This window comes from Dysidea avara, chromosome 5 (genome assembly GCF_963678975.1).
Source record: "Dysidea avara chromosome 5, odDysAvar1.4, whole genome shotgun sequence".
NCBI classification, from domain to species: domain Eukaryota; kingdom Metazoa; phylum Porifera; class Demospongiae; order Dictyoceratida; family Dysideidae; genus Dysidea; species Dysidea avara.
Window position 1 is genome coordinate 553,466 of NC_089276.1, and position 20,566 is coordinate 574,031.

A 20,566-nucleotide genomic window follows, 5' to 3' on the forward strand; every position below is an offset into this window, starting at 1 on the left:
TTAATACTCCCACCCCCTTAATTCCTAAATACTTTCCAAATATTTGTGTCACCCCACATCCTATCAGCAGCAAGAAAATAATATTCAAAATTATAACAATGATGATTGTGGTTTAGTACGACATATTAATGATACTCTACGTTCTCTGTCTATTTTCTGTCCTCTGTGATAGGACACATCATCTGCCAATATCTCATGTGTGTACTGGTAACGTGTCACATCCCTACATGTGGTAATGACTGTACATAATGTTATGTTGAACACTCCATAATCTGACAATGGTTCAAAATAGAGGCAGATTATATTAACAGTGAAAGAAGTCTTACAGGTGTAGTGTAAGGTTATGGAGATTTGAGCACAGTAATTGAGAACTCGTAGTGTCAAGAACTAATAAGCTTACAATATAAGAGTGAATCAGGCACTTGTTCTCATCAACAATTCATGGAGTATAAAGATTTCATTCTCTGAAAGTAGGATAACACAGCCTCAAGGAAGCTGGTGGATGGCGTGACTGGTGCAAGACAGGACTAAATATTGTTTTGCAAAATAATAAAAATACTAACTCCATCTACAGTGTTCATGGCAACCAACTGTTTAACATACTCGCCTGCTACTATAATACTGGAGTAGTCTAGCTATACCATAAACTAAGGAGACATGGGACAAGCACTTATAAACACTTTAACTTCATTTTGTAGTCGAAACACTAAACTTGTACTTAATTTAAGTATTTGAGTTAAGTGTTTGCTGAAGTCTCAGAGAACAACAAACCACTATTATACCATACCTGATGATGTAGACGGATAATGGAGGTAGTAGCATTACTATCCACTTGTGTTTGTCTTGTTCATGTTGTAGTCTCATCACACAACTACTGAGTAGACTAACACCAGCTATAATCCTACCACAGAACTATGTTGTGAATAAATAAAACTCTTGTATTGTAACTATAGTGGAACCTCAAACCTCTTGGGATCAGGGGTGGTCCATAAGTCATATCTCTAAAACTGTGTACTATAAAAACATTATTTTTAAAATATCAGTATTATCAACTACCCTAATAGAACAGTCACTACTGTAATAGAGCAATCATTTCTGTAGTTCAGTTAACCAAGAATCTAGATAAGTGGGGTCTGGATAACTGAGGTTCCACTGTAATATTATCTGTGCTATAATGATATACACACACACACACGCATGTTACACACACACACACTACACTACACTACACTACACTACACTACACTACACACACACATACTACACACACACACTACACACCTTAACACTATCCACATGAGGTTTAATATACCTGTGATGGAGTCAAGACTACATCACACACCACACCACATTACACACCCACCCATCATTTGATAGGTCTAACACATGTATATGAGGTAGTAGCAGATCACGTGATCCAACAGCAGATTGTAATCTTGTGATTACAGGCTGATTGTCACGTGACCACTCTGTCTTCTCCGTCTCCTTGTAACCATGTATTGCCTAACAATGAGGACAAAATGGTCACTCTGTTACAGTAGATGGTTGTGTGTAAGTGTAATTGGAGATGTAGGAAATAATGTGTGTAGGGTGGTGAGCTGATGTTAAAAAACCAACATATTCTAATAGAGTAGGACAATGAAATGTTTTATTGATAAGCTACTAGGAACACACTAGAAGGTTGAAAGTCCATATTAGGACGGGGTCAGACACTTGACATTATTTCACAATTTTAAGAAGCCTATATTATTTAGCAAATGGTCACTCAGACTTTTCACAAAATTAATTTGGCTGATAAATATCAAGTTACAACTTTTGTGTAGATTTCAAATTTCTGATCTGGACTCAGTAAGAAATTATGTTTCTCACTCCAAGTTACATCTGTCAGTGTATGCAACTGCTATTACAAATTAATATCAAACCACATAAAAATCCATTCAAGTGTTTGCTGAAAACCAGGTTCAAGCACTCCACTAACTCAAGCAGAGCCAAGCTGGACATCCATTAAGTTGTTAAATCCACTAAGGCTGTACAATAAAAAATAATTTTGGATGTTCTATTTATTAGAGTAGTTAAGTGAGTTTAGCAAGTAAAGCCAGCCGGCAGTTTAACAGCCGGCCTGAGGAAGCTGTTAGTAAAGTCTATCAGTTGAACTCGGTTGGCAGAGAATGCTCAATTGAGCCATTATGTAAATTGATATTAGCACCAGCCTCATACACTGGTGGGTGTAAGGACATGGCTTCACTGCTAGGCATAGCCAGCATCAATAAAGCAATTCATCTTCTAACACTAGAAACACCTTTAGCTTACAGCTACACATGTACCCAGCTTTTCAGACTGAGTTGATTGACTGTTTCTCATCAACGGTTTATTATCATCCAAAAAAGAATGAGAGAGGACAGCCATTTTTTGTTTCTTAATGTACAGACTGAATTGTACTCCATTGCTGTGCTGCGTTTCAGCTAGATTTAGAACTAAGTTTTATAACGTCTATACAATAATTATACAGCTTTAGCTATTGACAGCACTTCCAGTTAACTATTAAACATTGTAATATTAATCACTGATGCTTGGCTGCATGTGATTTCACAGAATCTCTACTACATAAAGATAACGCCTGGCATAGCTAAGTCATGCATAAAGTCCTCAGCACTCATCCCAGCTGAAGAGCTTATGATTTAGCTAACTCCACCTATACAATAAAGTAGTGCTGAGCAGTATTGATATTTCTAAGACGGTACGATATTGTCAGCCTGATATTGCCGTATAACTAAAATATTGGCACACCTTAGTTTGATACCTATACTTCTAGATATAGACACAGAAATAATTTTTTCTAAAGGAAGAATTGTGTCTGAAAGCTGATTGCAGTATATTTATGGCATTACTTAACCACTCATATATACACTTCTTCACACAGGAATGGTATTTTAACAATTAATTACTTATGTTTTAGGATCCACGGTATGACGGTAGTCAATAAATCAGACGGTATCAAAAACAGATACCGCGGTATAACTAAAATATTGTCATACTGCTCAGCACTACAATAAAGTATCTCATACATATTCAATGAGTGCCATATTCAATTGTTTTACATAAAATTTTCAATACATGCAGTGCAGTTAGACTGAACTATGCCTGACTGAGAGCTGAAGCTGGACTGACTAGATTTAGTTGCTATAAGCCCACAGAATTTTTTCCTATCTCAGAGTTGTAGTGTTCAGAGGGTTCAACAATATTTCAACAAGTGAGCGATCTTCGACCAACCTCTTGTTCCTCTTACACAAATCACCCACACGGCTATGTATAAACTGTGAACGCCATTAACAAAGTGAAAGTTGATCACTTCCCTGTACAATACACTCACATCATCCCAGTGGTCGAAATTATATTTCTTTCTGCCCATAGATAACTCGACCTCTTTCATGAGCTGTTGCTGCTCCGAATTACTAATGAACGACTCCGTAATTGTTAGACTAGCAGCATCTTCTACAGCCGCAGGGGACACGTTTATCAGTGAAGACGTGCTGTTATATCTTCTCCTGGCCACCCTAGTAACCAGCGCAAGAGCTAAACGCTTCGCGCACATCGAATAATTACATCCCACAATCAGTTGTAATAGACTACGATCTCTTGTGATAACGCCCACAGTAATAATATGGCAAGCATGTTTAAGGAGTTTGTGACAGAGAAAGAGATAGAAGAAGTGAAGAAGAAGCGTCAAGAAGAGTGGGAGAAGGTTAGGAGACCCGACCAACCCTTAGGTAGGCAGTCTAGTGGATGCTTTGTAACCATTTTGTGCACCCATGCTGATTTTGTGCATGAGGCCTACACAGTAACAGTTTAATTGGGAGTGGTAGTTGGTAATCCATTTGAGTTGCTGTACTCATACTGAAATGTTCATTGTATGTCAGGTACATAGCAGTATACTCACCTACTGGTATACCCCATAGTCTTTCGTAGCCAGCCCACTTTTTTTTCTTGCGAGTGGGGGGAGAAAAATAGTCTGGTGAGCACAATACAGTACCATCATCCCTGGGGATTGAGAAGGGCTTGTTGATTGGTGAGAACCAGCTTCTATAGTCTTGAGCATCATGCATCATTGTCCTCGCTAATCAACTAGCCTTTCTTTAAGCTTAACACCAAGCTGAATGATGATGAAATACTTATTGTCAGCAGTAGAGAAGCTTACTTCCACCCCAGCCAGAACTACTCAGCAGCAGATGTTTTTTGAAGAGCAGTACCATTTTGAAAATAATGAGTATTAACTAATGTTGTTTTGAATCCGATCCTTAGCGTAAATCTGGAAATGAAACCACCCCCCCCCCCCCTCAGTGGCGGAGGAAGTAGTTGATGTGAGGGGGGGGGGGGGGGGGACTGGGCTGTAGCCATTTTAGCTTTTACAATGTCTCAAAGTTCACCAGAATTATTTTATAGGTACAATTTCAACTAAAACATCAAGTCAAAAAGGCTATACATAGTTAATAAACATGCAATGTATTACCCAATACAAATTAGCCTAAAGACATCTGAAAACACTTGGTGCAGTGGTTATACACCAAGTCTCAAGTAAGAGATCAGTGGTTTGATTCCCGCTGCAGGCAATTTATTTTTTCTTTTCATTTTTAGACTACTTTTAGGAACATGTTTTATGAATCATTTTTACTGCTCTATTAGAGTATTTGAGAGTATATTGATCTTTGATGCCATTTCACAGCTTCTAAAATCTCGAAACTTCTAGCACAAGAAATAGCTGCAACAATATTATACTGTTAGAAATTAAGTATAATATCATTGCAGCCATTTCTTGGCCAATATCACATCTTTATTTACTTTTTGTAAGATGCACTCTTTTTCACAGCTTGTGTTTGTTACAAGCATTTGGTTTTCACATTATGACTTCTTGAGATGTCTTACTGAATTGTACCTTGCCAGTTTACTTACATGAGTAAGAAAATCAATTAGTTTGCATAAACAGTTAGCCAGTACGCTTGCAGTATTGTCGACTGCTCTATTAGAGTATCTTGATTGTGTGGTTCTTGCGTGTGTTTGGTATATAGCCTATTTTATTAGAATACTTTTGTAGTACTCTCTTTGAGTGCACTTTTTTCTGATACAATGATGTAGAACGTTCTAGAATTTCCACTGACAGATCAATGAAGTTATAAAACTTTACCATTTTCTGGTGTAATAATAAACTAGAATTTGTAGACATTAAATGAGGTGAGTAACTGACAGCAGTGACAGAGTGGTAAGGTATGGAGGTCCCTGGTTTGAACTTTGAACGATTATTTTTTATGCATATTTTTTTACTTCTTGGTGACTGTTCTATTAGAGTATATCAATTGCACTTGTTCAAATCATGCTAAGATGGTCAGCTTGTCTGTATACCGATTTTTAAGTTGTAATTTACCCTGCAGGTGTGACCAATAATCACATTTGCAATTTTAGAAAATTACTCATAACTGTACACCACTTCTACCAATCTGTTCACAAATTGGAAGATAGATAATTGTGCTATAAGTACCATCACTACTATTATTAACTCTTGGTACCATGAGTAGGATATCATTGTTATCAACCCAAGGCAACGAGGGTTTGATAACAAAGATATCCTACGAGTGCAAGTGTGGCTTCTATCCCGCACTTTGAAGCTGTTGACTCACAAACAACATGACAATTGCTGAAATAGAGGTGTTAATTACAGTGATATCATACTTGTTGTAATGTAGTTATGCTTCTTGCTGTGATTTTGGTGTTTTGCTGTTCTAGGATATACTATATATGGTTTTGTGTTTCCTTTGATCAAACATGTGATACTTACCTACTGGAGTTTAACTTCTACTCTTGAGGTTTAACTGCCATATACTCCTAGTTACTCTTCAGTGGGATAGAAGATGCTCTTTATACCCTCAAAATTTGAAAAATATCCAATAAGGTTTGTGTGAGCTATGGCAATTTTTGTAAGTGGTGCAAAAAGAATAAAACGAAGGAAAGTATTGCAAAATTTTGAAGGTGCTATAGTATGTACACATTGAGCTGGATCCTCAATAACTCATGGATAATGGAAATATACACGATTAGGCCTGAGCCTATTCTGCTCAAAATTTTACCTATTATTCTTTCCAGAATTTCCCAAAAAACTCCTATTATTCTTTTTGTTATTCTTGTATCCAGCCTATTATTCCATAATTATTCTCATTCAGTATATATCTGTGGCTAGTTGCTTAATTTTCAAGATGCTACTATAAGTAGTTTTGTCCGAATTATTAATAGCCATATATGAAGCATTCCACCTTACACATCATTTTTCTATCCATAATAGTTACAGCAGACTTAGAATAGCTATTTACAGTAATAATTCAAATGTATTTAATTATTGGTGTATTATAATAATATGCTGTAACTATTGTGTAGCTACTAAGTAAGGTAGATAATAATGCTCAAAGACTTGAAGAAGATACACTGGTATAAGATGCACAAGTTTCAGAATTGCAGATAATCATGCAGTTAAATCCCTGATGCTGGCTGCAGATTGTTAGCGTGAAACGATCTGACTGCTCTATTAGAGTATTTGAGCGTTCTATTAGAGTATATCGATCTATTAGAGACTTTTCAGCTCCTTTCAGCCAACACTCCTGTCAGCTTTATATCATTTGTAGTAGCTTAACTCTTTCTTCTAGGTAATCAAGAAGAGACACGCCCCTAATTCCACCAATTATTCCCGTGGTCATCCGATTATTCTAAAATTATGCCTGTAACCATTCTATAATTCCGGAATTATTCTCACGAAATTGGTGACCTATTATTCTCAAGATTATGCCGGCATAATAGGCGTAGGCCTATACATGATCTTGAAATTTGGCTCATTTGTAGTACTGCTTTGACCTGCTAAAGAATATTTCAAAATCTTTTCGTTCAAATGTCTGACACAACATTTATGGTCAATCAAAATTCCCACCATACATTTCCCGAGGAAGCCATAAAAGTGCTGTATCCCTTGCAACTCTTTCTTGAACTTGTAATGGAGCCAAACCACACATGTCTGTTGATGACACTTTTACTGTCACCACTAATCATCTGGTTGGCTGAAATGTTAACTCTCTTAAGAAAAAAAATCCACTTTTCAGTTTTAGCTGTTTTTCAGGATCCCCAGCTCAACTTGTACATGCTATAACTCAAATATAGCTGGACCAATTTTGCTCAAATTTGAAATGGATGATGTACCACCCCGAGGGATGATTCACAGAAAAATGGGCTATTTCTCTGTGTAGCTGTTAGAATGCATGAAAATTACATTCTCCTATAAAATACATACTTGTCTGTTATGTGCCCAGATGCATTGGCTTCATGGCACACTGTCATGTATCATTATATAGTAACTCCTTAATATTCCAGTGGCTACAAGAATCCTCATAGTCATTGACTTGTGGTACCTATAGTCTGACAGTTGCTAGGTGATATCTATTTACTAAATTCAAAAACATTTATATGAGCTAGGACTGTGATTTGAAGCACTTTGTGGAAAATTTTTGTCAGTCACATGGGAACAGTTTAATAAACCAAGTTTTTGTGAGTTTATTTTGTGCCAATATTGCCATAATTATGTTACCACCCACTAAAATAACACTCTATAGTTACTTTCCACTCATCCTGGTCAGTGAGTTATGTGTTGTGTAGTACGGCAGGAAGAAGACTATGACCATCGATCATTGTATGAGAAATTGAAGTCACAGAAGGATAAGGTTGACGCTGACAAGGCTGAACAGCTAAAGTTCAGTAAGTTATATATTCTGTGTGCGTGTGTGTGTGTGTGTGTGTGTGTGTGTGTGTGTGCGTGTGTGTGTGCGTGTGTGTGTGTGTGTGTGTGCGTGTGTGTGTGTGTGTGTGTGTGTGTAGTGTGTGTGTGTAGTGTGTGTGTGTGTGTGTGTGTGTGTGTGTGTGTGTGTGTAGTGTGTGTGTAGTGTGTGTGTGTGTGTGTGTGTGTGTGTGTGTGTGTAGTGTGTGTGTGTAGTGTGTGTGTGTAGTGTGTGTGTGTGTGTGTGTGTGTAGTGTGTGTGTGTGTGTGTGTTTGTGTGTGTGTAGTGTGTGTGTGTAGTGTGTGTGTGTGTAGTGTGTGTGTGTGTGTGTGTGTGTGTGTGTGTGTGTGTGTGTGTGTGTGTGTGTGTGTGTGTGTGTGTGTGTGTGTGTGTGTGTGTGTGTGTGTGTGTGTGTGTGTGTGTGTGTGTGTGTGTGTGTGTGTGTGTGTGTGTGTGTGTGTGTGTGTGTGGTGAGGCACCATAGCCAAGTGGCTAGAGCATTGGCCTGGTAATCGAGAGGTTCCAGGTTCGATTTTCGATTATGCCATTTGGTGTTGTTGTTTCCTTGAGCAAGAAACTTTACTCACATTACTCCAGTCTTCCCAGCTGTTTAAATGGGTACCTGGTGTAAACTGGGGAAGCAAATTCCAACTGTCCTTGTCTCGCTTAACAGTGTTGGGGTCATTGTGGAACTTCAGGTTCCGCGACCTCTCTCTGTGAGACCTGGACAGTCCTCCTGTGGGTTACTAGCCCTGCCCCAGGAGGATTTTCCTGCACAAGGCTCAAGTGCCTGAGTGGTGCACAGGCATCCTAGTGCTGGTTCATTGGGCAGCAATAGCAGTGCCTCGCATGGCTGCTGTAGGCTTTGCTTTGTGTGCGTGTGTGTGTTGTGTTTGTGTGTGTAGTGTGTGAGTGTAGGTGTGTGTGCTATCAGACACAAATATGTAACAAACATGTTGTATTACATTTCATACAAAAGTACAATGATACATTGTAACACAGCATTACAAGTTGTGACCACACTTCAATACTACACATAAGGAAATTCCAATGGGAAGTATCTATGGCAACTGAATCCATATTAGCACAGTTTGTATTGTACTTGCTGGAATAGTGTTTCTAATTGTCATAAAACGTGCATAAAATATCACCGTAAAAATTAAATTTCACTACAAATTTCTGCCACAATACTCACTATATTTGTGTAGTGACCTTCACTACTCTTTTGTAGTAACATTCACTGCATAGTAGCTCTTCTATTATTCACTCTTGTTAGTAGTGAAGGTCACTACATGGTAGTGAAGGTTACTACATGGTAGTGAAGGTTACTACATGGTAGTGAAGGTTACTACATGGTAGTGAAGGTTACTACACAAAAATAGTGAGTATTGTGGCAGAAATTAGTAGTGACCTTCAATAGTTTGTTTTTACTGTGAAGAATTGCTTAAAAAGCCACATGCATCCAATATCTAAAGATGTGCTCCACTTATAGCAGGGAAGCAGTCTTCTGACCAACTGTGACATTAGTGGGGTTCTGTATGAAAATCTTTTTCTAGTATTACAGACTCACGAGCTTGTAGTATACCATGTAGAGTACTCTTACATGTTAAGTAAACAAGTCACTTGTGTCAGTAATGTCTTAGAATGTTTGTAGTTGTCGTTCACTTGTGTGTGGGTATGTAGATCAGTTAGTTCTGCTGCGCATCACAAATGTCAGAAGAAGTCCACATTTAAGGAATGAAGATTGACAGTTAATACATACACTAAAGGATTCATTCTGTGCCAGCTTGCTCAATGACATGAGGAGTAGAGTTTGGTTATTGCATGGTATCTGTACACTATAGACGTTAATTGAAGAATTCTTTTGAGTGCACTAACAATTTCTATGGTATTCTTATTACTGTTCTTACTTCCTTGTGCAATAGTGTACACTTCCAGTACATATTAAGTTAACAGTATCAGGTTATCAGTTGTAATTGATACTTGTATAATATACTTGCTAAGTTGTAGGCTAGTTGAGTGTCTTCAATGGTGTGTGCTTAGTACATCAAGTTCTCCTTGTACAATAAGGTTATAAATTATAAAATTATCCCCAGCTATACAGTACCTAATTTCCTCAATAAGTGGGTGTACGAAAAGGTAATGATTGCTAGGCTAGTAGAGATATGGAACCTGGCACTCTAATATTGAGAGATAGGAAGATTTTTGAGATTTTTGTGTCCTCTAAGTAATTTTTAAGAGGATAAAACAAATGCCGTTAATGTGTTAAGTATTAATATTGGTGCTTGAGTTAAGATCACATGATCCATTTTTACTAAGTGTTTTGTCATCAACCATGAAGTTAGTGGAGTTTTGCTGTGGAATTTAATTCACTTTAGTTGCCAGAAACATTTACATGGGTACTGTACACTCAACTATTTGTGATATATGTATAACACCATAATTATATGGTTACCTGTCCTTCACATAGAGAACATGATATACAAGGGTTTGGATGATGATGAGTCAAAGTTTCTGAGTATGGTTTATCAACAACAAGCACAGCAACAGGCTGAGAGGTTACAGCAAGAGAAAGAAGAAATATTGTTATTTCGAATATCCTTTTGTTAACCATTCCATTCCATTACACATTACACTGTTGTAAATTATATTGTTAGACTGCTAGTTCGCTAGTCATAACTAATACTACTATTTACGGAGCCCAGTGATATTGTTATTAGGAAGGAATCCACTAATTCCCAGTTTCACAATTCCCAAATTAAAAATCCTCAGCAATTAACCAGGTGAATGGGTTGAGTGTACAAAGTCTTCCTTCACACCTGTTGTGTGGAGCTTCTTGTATTGTGTGGTTGTCTCACTGGTACCTGGATGGTAACTGGTACCAGGATGGTACTGGTACATGCTGTTTGACACTTTGGAACTTAGGTCATTCCATTTGTGTTTAACAATGGCACGTCAAAGATGTGTTAGAAATGTTGACATCTCCCATAGTATGGGGTGGGGTATATGAGTAGTTCACATGTTGGCCCGATACATATAAAATAGCTTACAATTTATGTGGCACATACAAGATAAAAACATTGTTCTGAGGATGATAGTTGGATCAGAGTGATGACATTTTTAAAAAAGTGTTACAACTGAAAAACAAAAGGAGTAATGACTTCCTATGAAGTAACATAGTAAAGTGTGTGTATGATTACTGCTTGTGGTAGTGTATTGAACTTCATTGACTATATCACACTATCTGTATGAGTTATACAACCTTAACATCTGGTGTGTAAGAGGCTGTAGAGAAAGTTGTAGATGAAGAAAAGCCAGCACTACCCTCACAAGTGAAGCCACTGCCAAGGGCTACTCCTAAACCATCAAATTCTGTATCAAGGTCGGCAGGTCTGACAGGTTTAGTCAGAGTGAAAAGGAAAAGGTAATTTATGTTAAAACTGAGAATGAACATATGGTGTACGAATGGTTGTTGATAAAGGGTGGTTTATCAAATTGTCATGTTATCAAATAAAGCACATTGTGCCCTGTTTTTGATGCTGTCATGCAGTCTGCGATAAACACATTTCTAAATAATTTAATTAGAATTATCTTACGAGATATATATTACCATGTCATCAAGAGTAAATAATAGTGGCTAACTCCATCAAAAATGACAGCCACAAGTCTTTCTGTAAATTCATGCTTATGATATAAGTGCTGATTGAGTGAGTTAGAGTAGCCCCTTAAAAGTTACTGTATGCAAGCCAAAGCTCATTAACACCCTTCCTGTAAATTCAAGGGAAGCCTGTGGACTTGTGGCTGTCATTTTTGATGGTCCATACTGGAGTTACTCTTGATGTCATACATGCAGCAAAGGATATGTCAGAACCAAGGAAAGTTCTTAAGATTTATTTTTATATGTAACAATGTGCTTGCTAACATTGATTTTTAAAAAACCTGCTTTACCAGTGCCAGGTTAATATGTAAAGAGTGCATGTAAGCATTGACTGACATACATGAAAAACATCAAACAACAGTTCACTGTTGGCTGCATCAACAAATTATGCATAGTAATAATAAGTGTTGCCTAGTAACCTGAATTTTAGATTATTTGTAGGTGTAAAGGAACTTCTCCAATTTTTAATAGGGTAGCAACGTAGGTCCTCCTGGGAAATCACATTATAGACAATGTATGGAAAGCCACAAATTCAAAAAATGTCAGCAGCTGGCTATCTCAGTTTTTTACAATATCTGTAGGTGTGAATGTCAAAAATAATCTCTCAAAATTTTAAATGGATAGTATACACATGTTGTAAGATGAATCCCATACATGTGTATGTGAACGTATGATTGTTGTCCCTTCACACAGATAATGTATGGGAAAACTACAAACTTTAAAATGTCATCTTATGATCTATATGTCCTATCCTTTTAAAAATTACTTTAGACGTTGACACTCACAAAAATTCAGGTCAGTGGTTATTACAAGCTAGTTTTTTTTACAATTTATTGTTGACACCACCCACAAGGGAATTAGTCAATAACATCACCCAAAAACCAACCTCAATTTCCCTGACGATGATGAGGCAGTATTGGTTAGGTAAAACTAAGCCCAAACAAGCTTTCAGATCGACCCGAAACACTTTCAACAAGTTGCTATGGAATTTTTTAAAAGTATTTATTTAATGGAATTTTCTACTGACTGAGTAACTGACTGACTGACTGACTGAGTAACTGATACCTTCATAACTTGGTAACGGCTAAGGCTATGGGCTTGATTTTTTCACTATTTGATGTTGCTTCAGCCCGAGAGGTGCCTTTAGACATACCACAGTATGTACAATGCATTCTTCATGGACTTATCAGTGTCCTCCTTTGTGTCCCAGTCATCTTTGCTGACAGTGAAAAGTGTCGATTTGGTGGTAGCACGTGATGGCTTCCCTTCATAACGGAAATCGTCCGTATTTTTCATAGTGGCTATTTTGATTGCATAGGTGTTTTTCGATCAGTTCTTGATTCGTACTGCTGTGTAACGGGTTGAACATAGCTGACAACAAAGTGTAATGGATACTTCACTTTTCAGACGATAATTGATATAACTGGGGCACACGGCACCATTTCTTTCGGTATGCATGGATTGCAGAGGTGCTTTTCAAACAGTTCTTGATCCAAAATACTGTGTAACAGGTTGAACATAGCTGACAACGAAGCGTAAAGGATACTTCACTTTTCAGACAATAATTTATATACGTAGCTGGGGTGCGCGGCACCATTTCAGATGCGGTATGTGGGGGTTCACCAGTCATAATAATTATTTACAAAAAAAAGTTAACACAAGTACACAGAAATATTTGGAATTTTCAACTAGAGTAGGGACCATAGTACATTCATAAAAAGTACTAAAACAAGTTGGAGTAATGCACGATATTAAATCACAGTAAAACAATAAGAAGCAAGGCCGGAGGAGACGGTCCGGTTGGTCAGGCCTGAGCCGGACCAATAATCTGGAGTTGAACCAACTAGCTGACCAGCTCGAACTACATTACTCTTGTGCAATCCTTGGACGATCACATCTACATGTAGCTACGTACATTTTACAGATGTTATTGAAAATGCATGACACGAGTAGTTACCTAGTTTCTCAGCCTAACTAAAGCACAGAACTACACGTATAGTACCTCCAATTACCTTACAGTACAGCATAGCATTCGTATCGTTCGTACAGAAATGATTGTGGGTTATACGTACAGTATCACGTGTGCTGACAGTTGGCATTTATCACGTGTAAGGCAGGTGCCTTCTTTATTCTAAACCAGCACACTTATATCACAATTCAATCTTCATAAAATAATCATTAGCATTCCTTGGCTTGTCTCTCTTGGCTTCTATTACTGGGCGAAGGGCTGGCAGTGACAAACCCGGCAGATGACTCATTCCGCGGCAAGAAGCTGTACACCCATACATTTTTATTTATTTATTTTATTATTTATTAATGCTTTACAGCACAAGTGCTGAAGGTCTGTAGGACACCTGGTCCTACAGCCTGCTCAAAGACATTACATGGTGGCCATCTGGATGAGATGTTGAGTAGAAATCACTCCTCTTCAACTACCCACTCGTCCTGTCGAGATACTGAGCAAACTCTCAGTCTCACCCACATCGCGCCATTTTCGAATACTGTTTGGTCTCGTGACTGTCCACCAGTATATTTACGTGATGATCCGTTCACTTCATACAAACCAGTATAGTAGTATACTGTATTTTTGTAGCTGTGTAGCTTTTTATTGTAGCTGTGTGAATTCACTGTATAGTAATTATATCCTAGCTGCATGGGTTCCCTGTGAAATTTGGGGGGAAAGTTGCAAGTTGCTAACTAGTTTTACTTTAAAATTTAGCATCAATTTTAAATTTTAAGGTATTTTCAAGCCTTTAAATTACAAAAATTCTGTAGCTCCTGGGAGTTGCACCCCCAGACCCCCCTTGAACTTCTAATTGCTAGCTATAACTAAATGAACCATACAGCAAGTTTCATGCTGTGTCCCCTGGGTATGTCAGGTCTACAATTATACATAGTATAGAAAGTCTGAAGAACAACAGATAGGCTTGAGCATATTTATATAGCTAGCTAGCAGTGAAATATCACTAAAATTGCATATCTGAGTGTCTAATTTTCAAAAATTTCCTGTGGGGGCATGCCCCCAGACCCCCCTAGAATCAGTACTCATGCTTCACACTTCGCAGAGTGTGCAACAGCTCCTCTCTCATTGGCATGTATATAGTAGCAATTTCAACATTATAGTCAATGGCCTGACCAACTCAATTTTCCCTCCTCCGGCCCTGAGAAGTGTTATGTCCCTACTGTGCTCACTACTCCAGCTTGTTTCAGTACTTTTTATCGATGTGCTATGGCCCCTACTCTAGTTGAAAATTTTTCTGTGTAACTACTTGTGACTTTTAAAGACAAATATATATTTTCAACATTGCAATTTTCCCAGGCATATGACCTGTGCACAAGAATTATACTTGTAGTCAATGTTTGACAGTTAGATATTTGGCAGATTTATGATGCCATAATTTCTGTATACAAATCATGACATCACATTATAAGCTTGCAAGAAAAACTCTGGCATGCATTATTTGGATAATTAGTAGGTTATATATAATGGGTAGTGTTTCACTGGTGCTTTAAAGCAAGTCAGATTACAAAGGAACCTCACATGTTATCGTGTTTCTGTTTATTATACAGTCAGCGCATGTTCACACTGATGGTACCCTGTGTGGCTGAGCACCGGTGACATGGCTTAGTATTTGTAATTTAACTGCTAATGCATGCAACTACATGTGGAGTGGTGCTAATCAGTATCATGTGATCTTGTTTGTTGTGACGACTTTGTAGCAAGTCAGATGATACCTCTTCAACCAAAAAAATAAGATCAGAAGGTACATCCATAATATGCTACTGTGGATGTATTGTTACTTGTAGAAATGTCTGCTACTACTAAAGATAATGCTGATCATTCATCAGTTACCAGTCGTAACACTACCAAACATGTTGATACTAACAACACTACTACTACTACTACTCAACGCATCATTTGTGACTACTCCGACTCATCAGATGATTCGTCATGATTGTGTGTATTGTATAATAATAAAAAAATAGATTAATGCTATCCAAATGCCACCACAATTTGACTATTGTATTATTAGCCACTGACAGTACAACAATACTGATTTGAATAGCAACGCAAGTTTTGCTTGCTAAAAGGCTATTTAAACAGTAACAGTATAGCACTATATATGCATCTAAAATTAGTGATCAATCCATTCTCACATTGCAGACTATAAATAGTGCAACTGTTTGTATGTGTGTTTCTTCAAGGTATACAGACCGTTCATTATAGTTTAATATGGGTGGTCTGATTGGTGGACATTATATTTGGTGAATTGGTAACAAAATTAAAGCATATTGCATGATGGACTGGTAATTTGGTGATGACTGCTTCTATAGGTCACTTGAGACTATAGGAAAAATATATTAGTGGGATCTTTTGGCAAACACTAAAATTCTTTGCCACCCTTGGTTCTACAAAGCAAAACCTTTTGTCAGCAAAGCTATAGTACAATGGACATAAATCATAGAATACCAACATGTATGATTCATTACTGTAGCTATATTGTAGGAGGCAAATTGGATGCTGATGCGATTAGGAAGACAGGTGGGGATTCTTGTAGGTAATTATGATACTTTTATAGCAGATTTTTCAAATTAACTTTCTTCAACCCTCTTATAGGATCATAGGCTACAGGTAAACACCTCATAAATGTAGTGTCGGTTTTTTGTGAGCTGCTGTGTGTGTGGTGGACAGCATTATAGCCATATAGCATTAAATGGATGTAATTTGAGTCACTTAAACAAGGAGTAGCATTCTACTATAATTGTTGAGAGTAAGTTCCATCATTATAGTGATGCATCTGTGTACAAATGAGAAAAGGGCATCCTGTGCGGAGACCACAAACTGGACTATGCAGTGTCAGCATTAAAATAAACTACTTTTAAACAATAATTAATCCCTCACACTGCTTGAAGGTTCTTAGTTTACTAATTTGTTAAGATGCCTTACTGTAGTTATACTGATAGTAAAGTGTCAGTAAACTTAAGTATATGGAACATAATTATTTTACTAAGTTTAAACTCTCAGTAAAACATCAGTGAATGCGGGTTTACTGAAAAACTACTAAAATAACAAACAATTAACTGTTCCATATACTGGGGATATACCACTGTAGTAAACTAAGATACTTCAAGCAGTGTCAACAGGCTTGTGCATGGTCTCTTGTCCCGCCCCAGCAGTTAATTTTCCCGTAGCATGCCGGGGCCCCCGCTAATCGCCCGCCCTTTTGCATGGCGCTATAGTCTGCTCCATAGCCGGCTAGCCTATAGCTCTTGCTCCAGATTCTGCATCTAGCCCTCCACTCACCATGCATAGGAATGTAGCAGGAATGTCATCGTCTTCTAAAAAAATGTAATTTTAGTTTTTGAATCAGTATCTATAGCTAGAAGTATATAGCTATATAGTGACGAATAGCTAGCTACTGGCTGCACAAACCCTGCGCTGGCTGCGCGGAAGCCGCATGCAGTGCCAGCCTGCGATTGTGTATATATATACTCTGGGTGTGTCTCGTTAGCTGACACACGTTAATAGCTATAGCTATCTGAATTATAATGTTTGTGATCATGGCACATGTACATGTAGTTTGCCTAGCGTTGTTTGTCATCGCCGCGGGCATTGTTGCAGTTCAACACGGTGAATAGTTTTTAAAAAATAATTTTTTAGTAGCAATACACACTAACGAGCTATGTATATGCAGCGTCACTGCTTAGTTATGATTTTGTAGTAATGACTATATGCCGGCATACCGCACTCAGGCATGCATAGTTATAGTTTTATGTGTAGTTTAATTTCTTCTAGTTAATGGACAAAACAACTTGCCTACATCTGGCGCTTTTTGTGCTGGTAGTGTGATTGACTCATCTGACTGTGCTGATCTTAACTTTGCAATACAGCCAGGGTCATATGAGACGTGCTGCAGTGACCTTACATTTGGTGCATTGTTAGCTTCAGAAATACTCGATGTACTAGACTTTGGTTGCTACACATGTTCCGGTAAGAAAATAGTGGCTATATGCACAATGTTTTGTCACAGTAGTACCTGTATATGCGTGTGTACTCTCTGATATTTGCGACAGCTGATGCTATCATGCCCATGCAGCGATGCTGTATGTATTTCAGGTGCATGCTATACTGCGGATGATATGTGTACTGCTGGGACTGATGTTATTAATGGCGGTGTGGAGGAGACTGGTACTGAGCCCAATATTGAAAGGAGATTAAGAATGTTAACAATGGCAGAGTGTTGTTCTTCAACTAATAATGGATTATCATATAGAGATGGAACTACCTGTAGTATATGTCCAAGTATGTGCGGATATCACACTTATTATGTCATGTTAAAATGCTAATTAAAATATCCTATGTTTTCAGTTTGTTATGCTACACCTTTGGATTGTGGTGATGATGGTAATTTAGGTAGACTAGATTTTCTGACAGAGAACGATTGTTGTGCAAATGGAGGTGAATCTTTTAGCAATGGTATGGAAACTTGTATGGCATGTCCATCAGGTAATATGCTCCAATAATGTCATGTAATAACCAAAATGTTCTACAGTTCCAGTTTGCTATGGTGCTTCTAATGACTGTGGTATGACTGGTGATCAAACAACTCTTGCCTTCACTACTGAAACCATGTGTTGTAATTATGGAGGAATGTCTTTTGATGCTGATGATGGCTCCATGTGTGCGACATGTCCAGACATAGGTGCGTTAACTACTAAATGAAGAAGTTTATACCTACAATCATGCATTGTGATAAATCATGCGTGATGACCTGTTCACTTGTCTCTTTAATCATTGTTTCTTTTTGCCATATCAGGGATGGGGATGGATCCACATTTTTCAGTTCCTCTCCTTGATGGCAAAGACATGTGCTTCAGCATGCAAGGAGTGGCTTACTTTGCATTCAACCTGATCTCAGATCCCATAATAAATATTAACTCCTACTTTATTCCACCTGAACCAGGGCAGAATTTCAGTGATGTTGTCACCTTTCTTGGAGACATTGGCATCACGGTACAACCTGAACACTGCATGGGACATTGCAGTGAAGAAAACATTACAAAGATTTCCATATCAGCTTCTGACAGGAGTGTAGCAGTTGATGGGAGCAGAACAATTTTGAATAATCGTGACATACGTTTACTGATAGAAGACGGTGTTGCCCGAATCAACCTTGGTGAAGAACTAGGTAAAGAAGAACGTCCTAATCTTATAGTGGAAGTCAAGCATCCCTCACTGGCCTTTAAAGTCCAGTTTGTTAATGAGCATCTTGATTTGATTGTAAAAGACTACAGCGGCATCAGCAGCAATGCTCATGGCATAATGGGCAAGTGCTCCTGTTTGCTGATTCTATGATGTTATCTTATCGTGTTTGTTTTCTTGTAGGACAATTCTTGCATAGGAAGTGGTCCATCACTGAAGATGGATTTCTCAGAATAGATAGGAAAAAGATTCGCTTTGAAAAGGGCCAACCATGGGATTTCATGCACTCTAACAAGGAATGCCTCCATGCTAAGCCATCACAAGGCATACAAGCAGATGGTATCATAGAGGGAGACTACACTGACTACATTGTCGAGGGACTCCACTCTCCAGAGTTCAAATATAGCAAATTTAAGCTGTGAACTGCAACAATTTTATACTGTATAACAACATGCTTTTAAATATCAACTGCACATTTTGTATATATATGCTACAATTTGATGATTACATCCATGATACCAACTATAGCTACGTATATTGTGTATAGCTCATTGAAATTACACACAGCATGAACATTGCATATAATGACTAATGCATGAGCATTAAAAACAAACGTCTTGTTTTAAAATGACACATTTAAGTTGCCCAGATTGACAGTATAGATGGTTCTGTTGTTTAAACAATAACTAACCCAGCTGAACTTGTTTGATACACATGACAGATCAACAAGCACACATATTCTGTATAACAACAAGTTTCAGCCAGACTCAGTGTAGCCAAAGGAGGTTGTTGACAGCAGGGAATAATAAGTGGCTAACTCATTATACAATGGGCTGACACTGACTGGTACCAGGTGGCTGATCTCCCATATTAGATGGTAGTGCTAGGCACCATCCAATGTGTGGTTAGCCTTACCAGCTTTGTGATTAGTGTATATTGGACACTATAGTAAAGCCAGTAGAAGTAATCAGTTAAGAAGCTACACACAGTGCTTACCTATGTGTGCAGTATCACTGTGTTTGAGGTGCAAGAATTAGCAGCTGCCATACATTGCCTGAAATATGAATTGTTTTTTATGCATGTCATTGGTTGATTATATTGCTATAGCTGTATAATATTTAATTGTTTTCATGTGGCAAATTAGCATACAGATTATGACTATCTGAGTGGCAAACCAGAAAGTCTATGGACTTAATAGGTAAACGACAGTGATCCTCTATTGTTCCAGTCAGCTACACTAGAAAAGTAGTGGAAGTGCTAACATGAACCTACAATAGCAATATAATTCTATGTACCGTCATGCATCTCTATAAAGTATGGATAGTGTGAATGCTTGCACAACTGTGAGAAATGTAAAAGGGACAGGGTTCCATTTACGTCTGTAAACATCAAAGAAAATCCTTGAAAGAATGAGCTGTGCTGTTGCCATGTCACAACAAGGCTGTTGCCATGGTATTTCAGTTATAAGTATATATTAATGAAACACATCTAGAGCAAGAAATTAATTATTGTGTGACTCGCTGGAATTCTGGCAACAAGACCAGCGTAGTATTTCATATCCAATTCATTGACAAGCCAGTAAAGGGAGTGTTTATAATTGAAATGAAGCAGAACATGTAATATACAAGTGTCACTGCTGCTGCTATGGTCATAAATAAACATGAATCAGATGAGAGGTGCAAAGATGTCATAAAAATATCATGTCTCATTTTTATGACATCTTTGCACTTCTCATCTGATTCATGTTTACATGACTATAACAGCAGCAGCAGTGACACTTGTATATTACATGTTCTGCTTCATTTCAATTATAAACACTTTACTGGCTTGTTGATATGAAATACTATGCTGGTCTTGTTGCCAGAATTCCAGCAAGTCACACATTAATTAATCTCTTGCTCC

General features: G+C 37.8%; 3 protein-coding genes across 6 annotated transcripts; 2 read left to right on the forward strand and 1 right to left on the reverse strand.

Moving 5' to 3' along the window:
- Nucleotides 1-30: 30 nt before the first annotated feature.
- LOC136256100 (alpha-ketoglutarate-dependent dioxygenase alkB homolog 7, mitochondrial-like) lies at nucleotides 31-3,622 on the reverse strand. Its single transcript, XM_066049033.1, has 5 exons — nucleotides 3,371-3,622; nucleotides 1,364-1,503; nucleotides 1,282-1,312; nucleotides 788-912; nucleotides 31-223 (listed from the first exon to the last, which is right to left on the reverse strand). Exons 1-5 carry the CDS (start codon nucleotides 3,590-3,592, stop codon nucleotides 91-93), a joined length of 651 nt encoding a protein of 216 aa, XP_065905105.1. The 5' UTR covers nucleotides 3,593-3,622; the 3' UTR covers nucleotides 31-90.
- LOC136256099 (PSME3-interacting protein-like) lies at nucleotides 3,613-15,457 on the forward strand. Of its 3 annotated transcripts, none has more exons than XM_066049029.1 (6): nucleotides 3,613-3,767; nucleotides 7,684-7,782; nucleotides 10,273-10,396; nucleotides 11,083-11,226; nucleotides 15,181-15,224; nucleotides 15,268-15,457. In XM_066049029.1, the coding sequence occupies exons 1-6, from the start codon at nucleotides 3,662-3,664 to the stop codon at nucleotides 15,414-15,416; spliced, it is 666 nt and encodes a 221-aa protein (XP_065905101.1). In that variant the 5' UTR covers nucleotides 3,613-3,661; the 3' UTR covers nucleotides 15,417-15,457. The 3 variants fall into 3 exon arrangements, with proteins under 3 accessions (XP_065905101.1, XP_065905102.1, XP_065905103.1); XM_066049030.1 differs by having other exon boundaries at nucleotides 15,289-15,457; XM_066049031.1 differs by lacking the exons at nucleotides 15,181-15,224; nucleotides 15,268-15,457 and adding an exon at nucleotides 14,976-15,151.
- Nucleotides 15,458-17,201: 1,744 nt separating this feature from the next.
- On the forward strand, nucleotides 17,202-19,181 carry LOC136256378 (uncharacterized). Of its 2 annotated transcripts, XM_066049320.1 has the most exons (6): nucleotides 17,202-17,452; nucleotides 17,559-17,764; nucleotides 17,831-17,968; nucleotides 18,015-18,164; nucleotides 18,279-18,788; nucleotides 18,848-19,181. In XM_066049320.1, exons 1-6 carry the CDS (start codon nucleotides 17,445-17,447, stop codon nucleotides 19,084-19,086), a joined length of 1,251 nt encoding a protein of 416 aa, XP_065905392.1. In that variant the 5' UTR covers nucleotides 17,202-17,444; the 3' UTR covers nucleotides 19,087-19,181. The 2 variants fall into 2 exon arrangements, with proteins under 2 accessions (XP_065905392.1, XP_065905391.1); XM_066049319.1 differs by having other exon boundaries at nucleotides 17,202-17,764.
- Nucleotides 19,182-20,566: the final 1,385 nt, after the last annotated feature.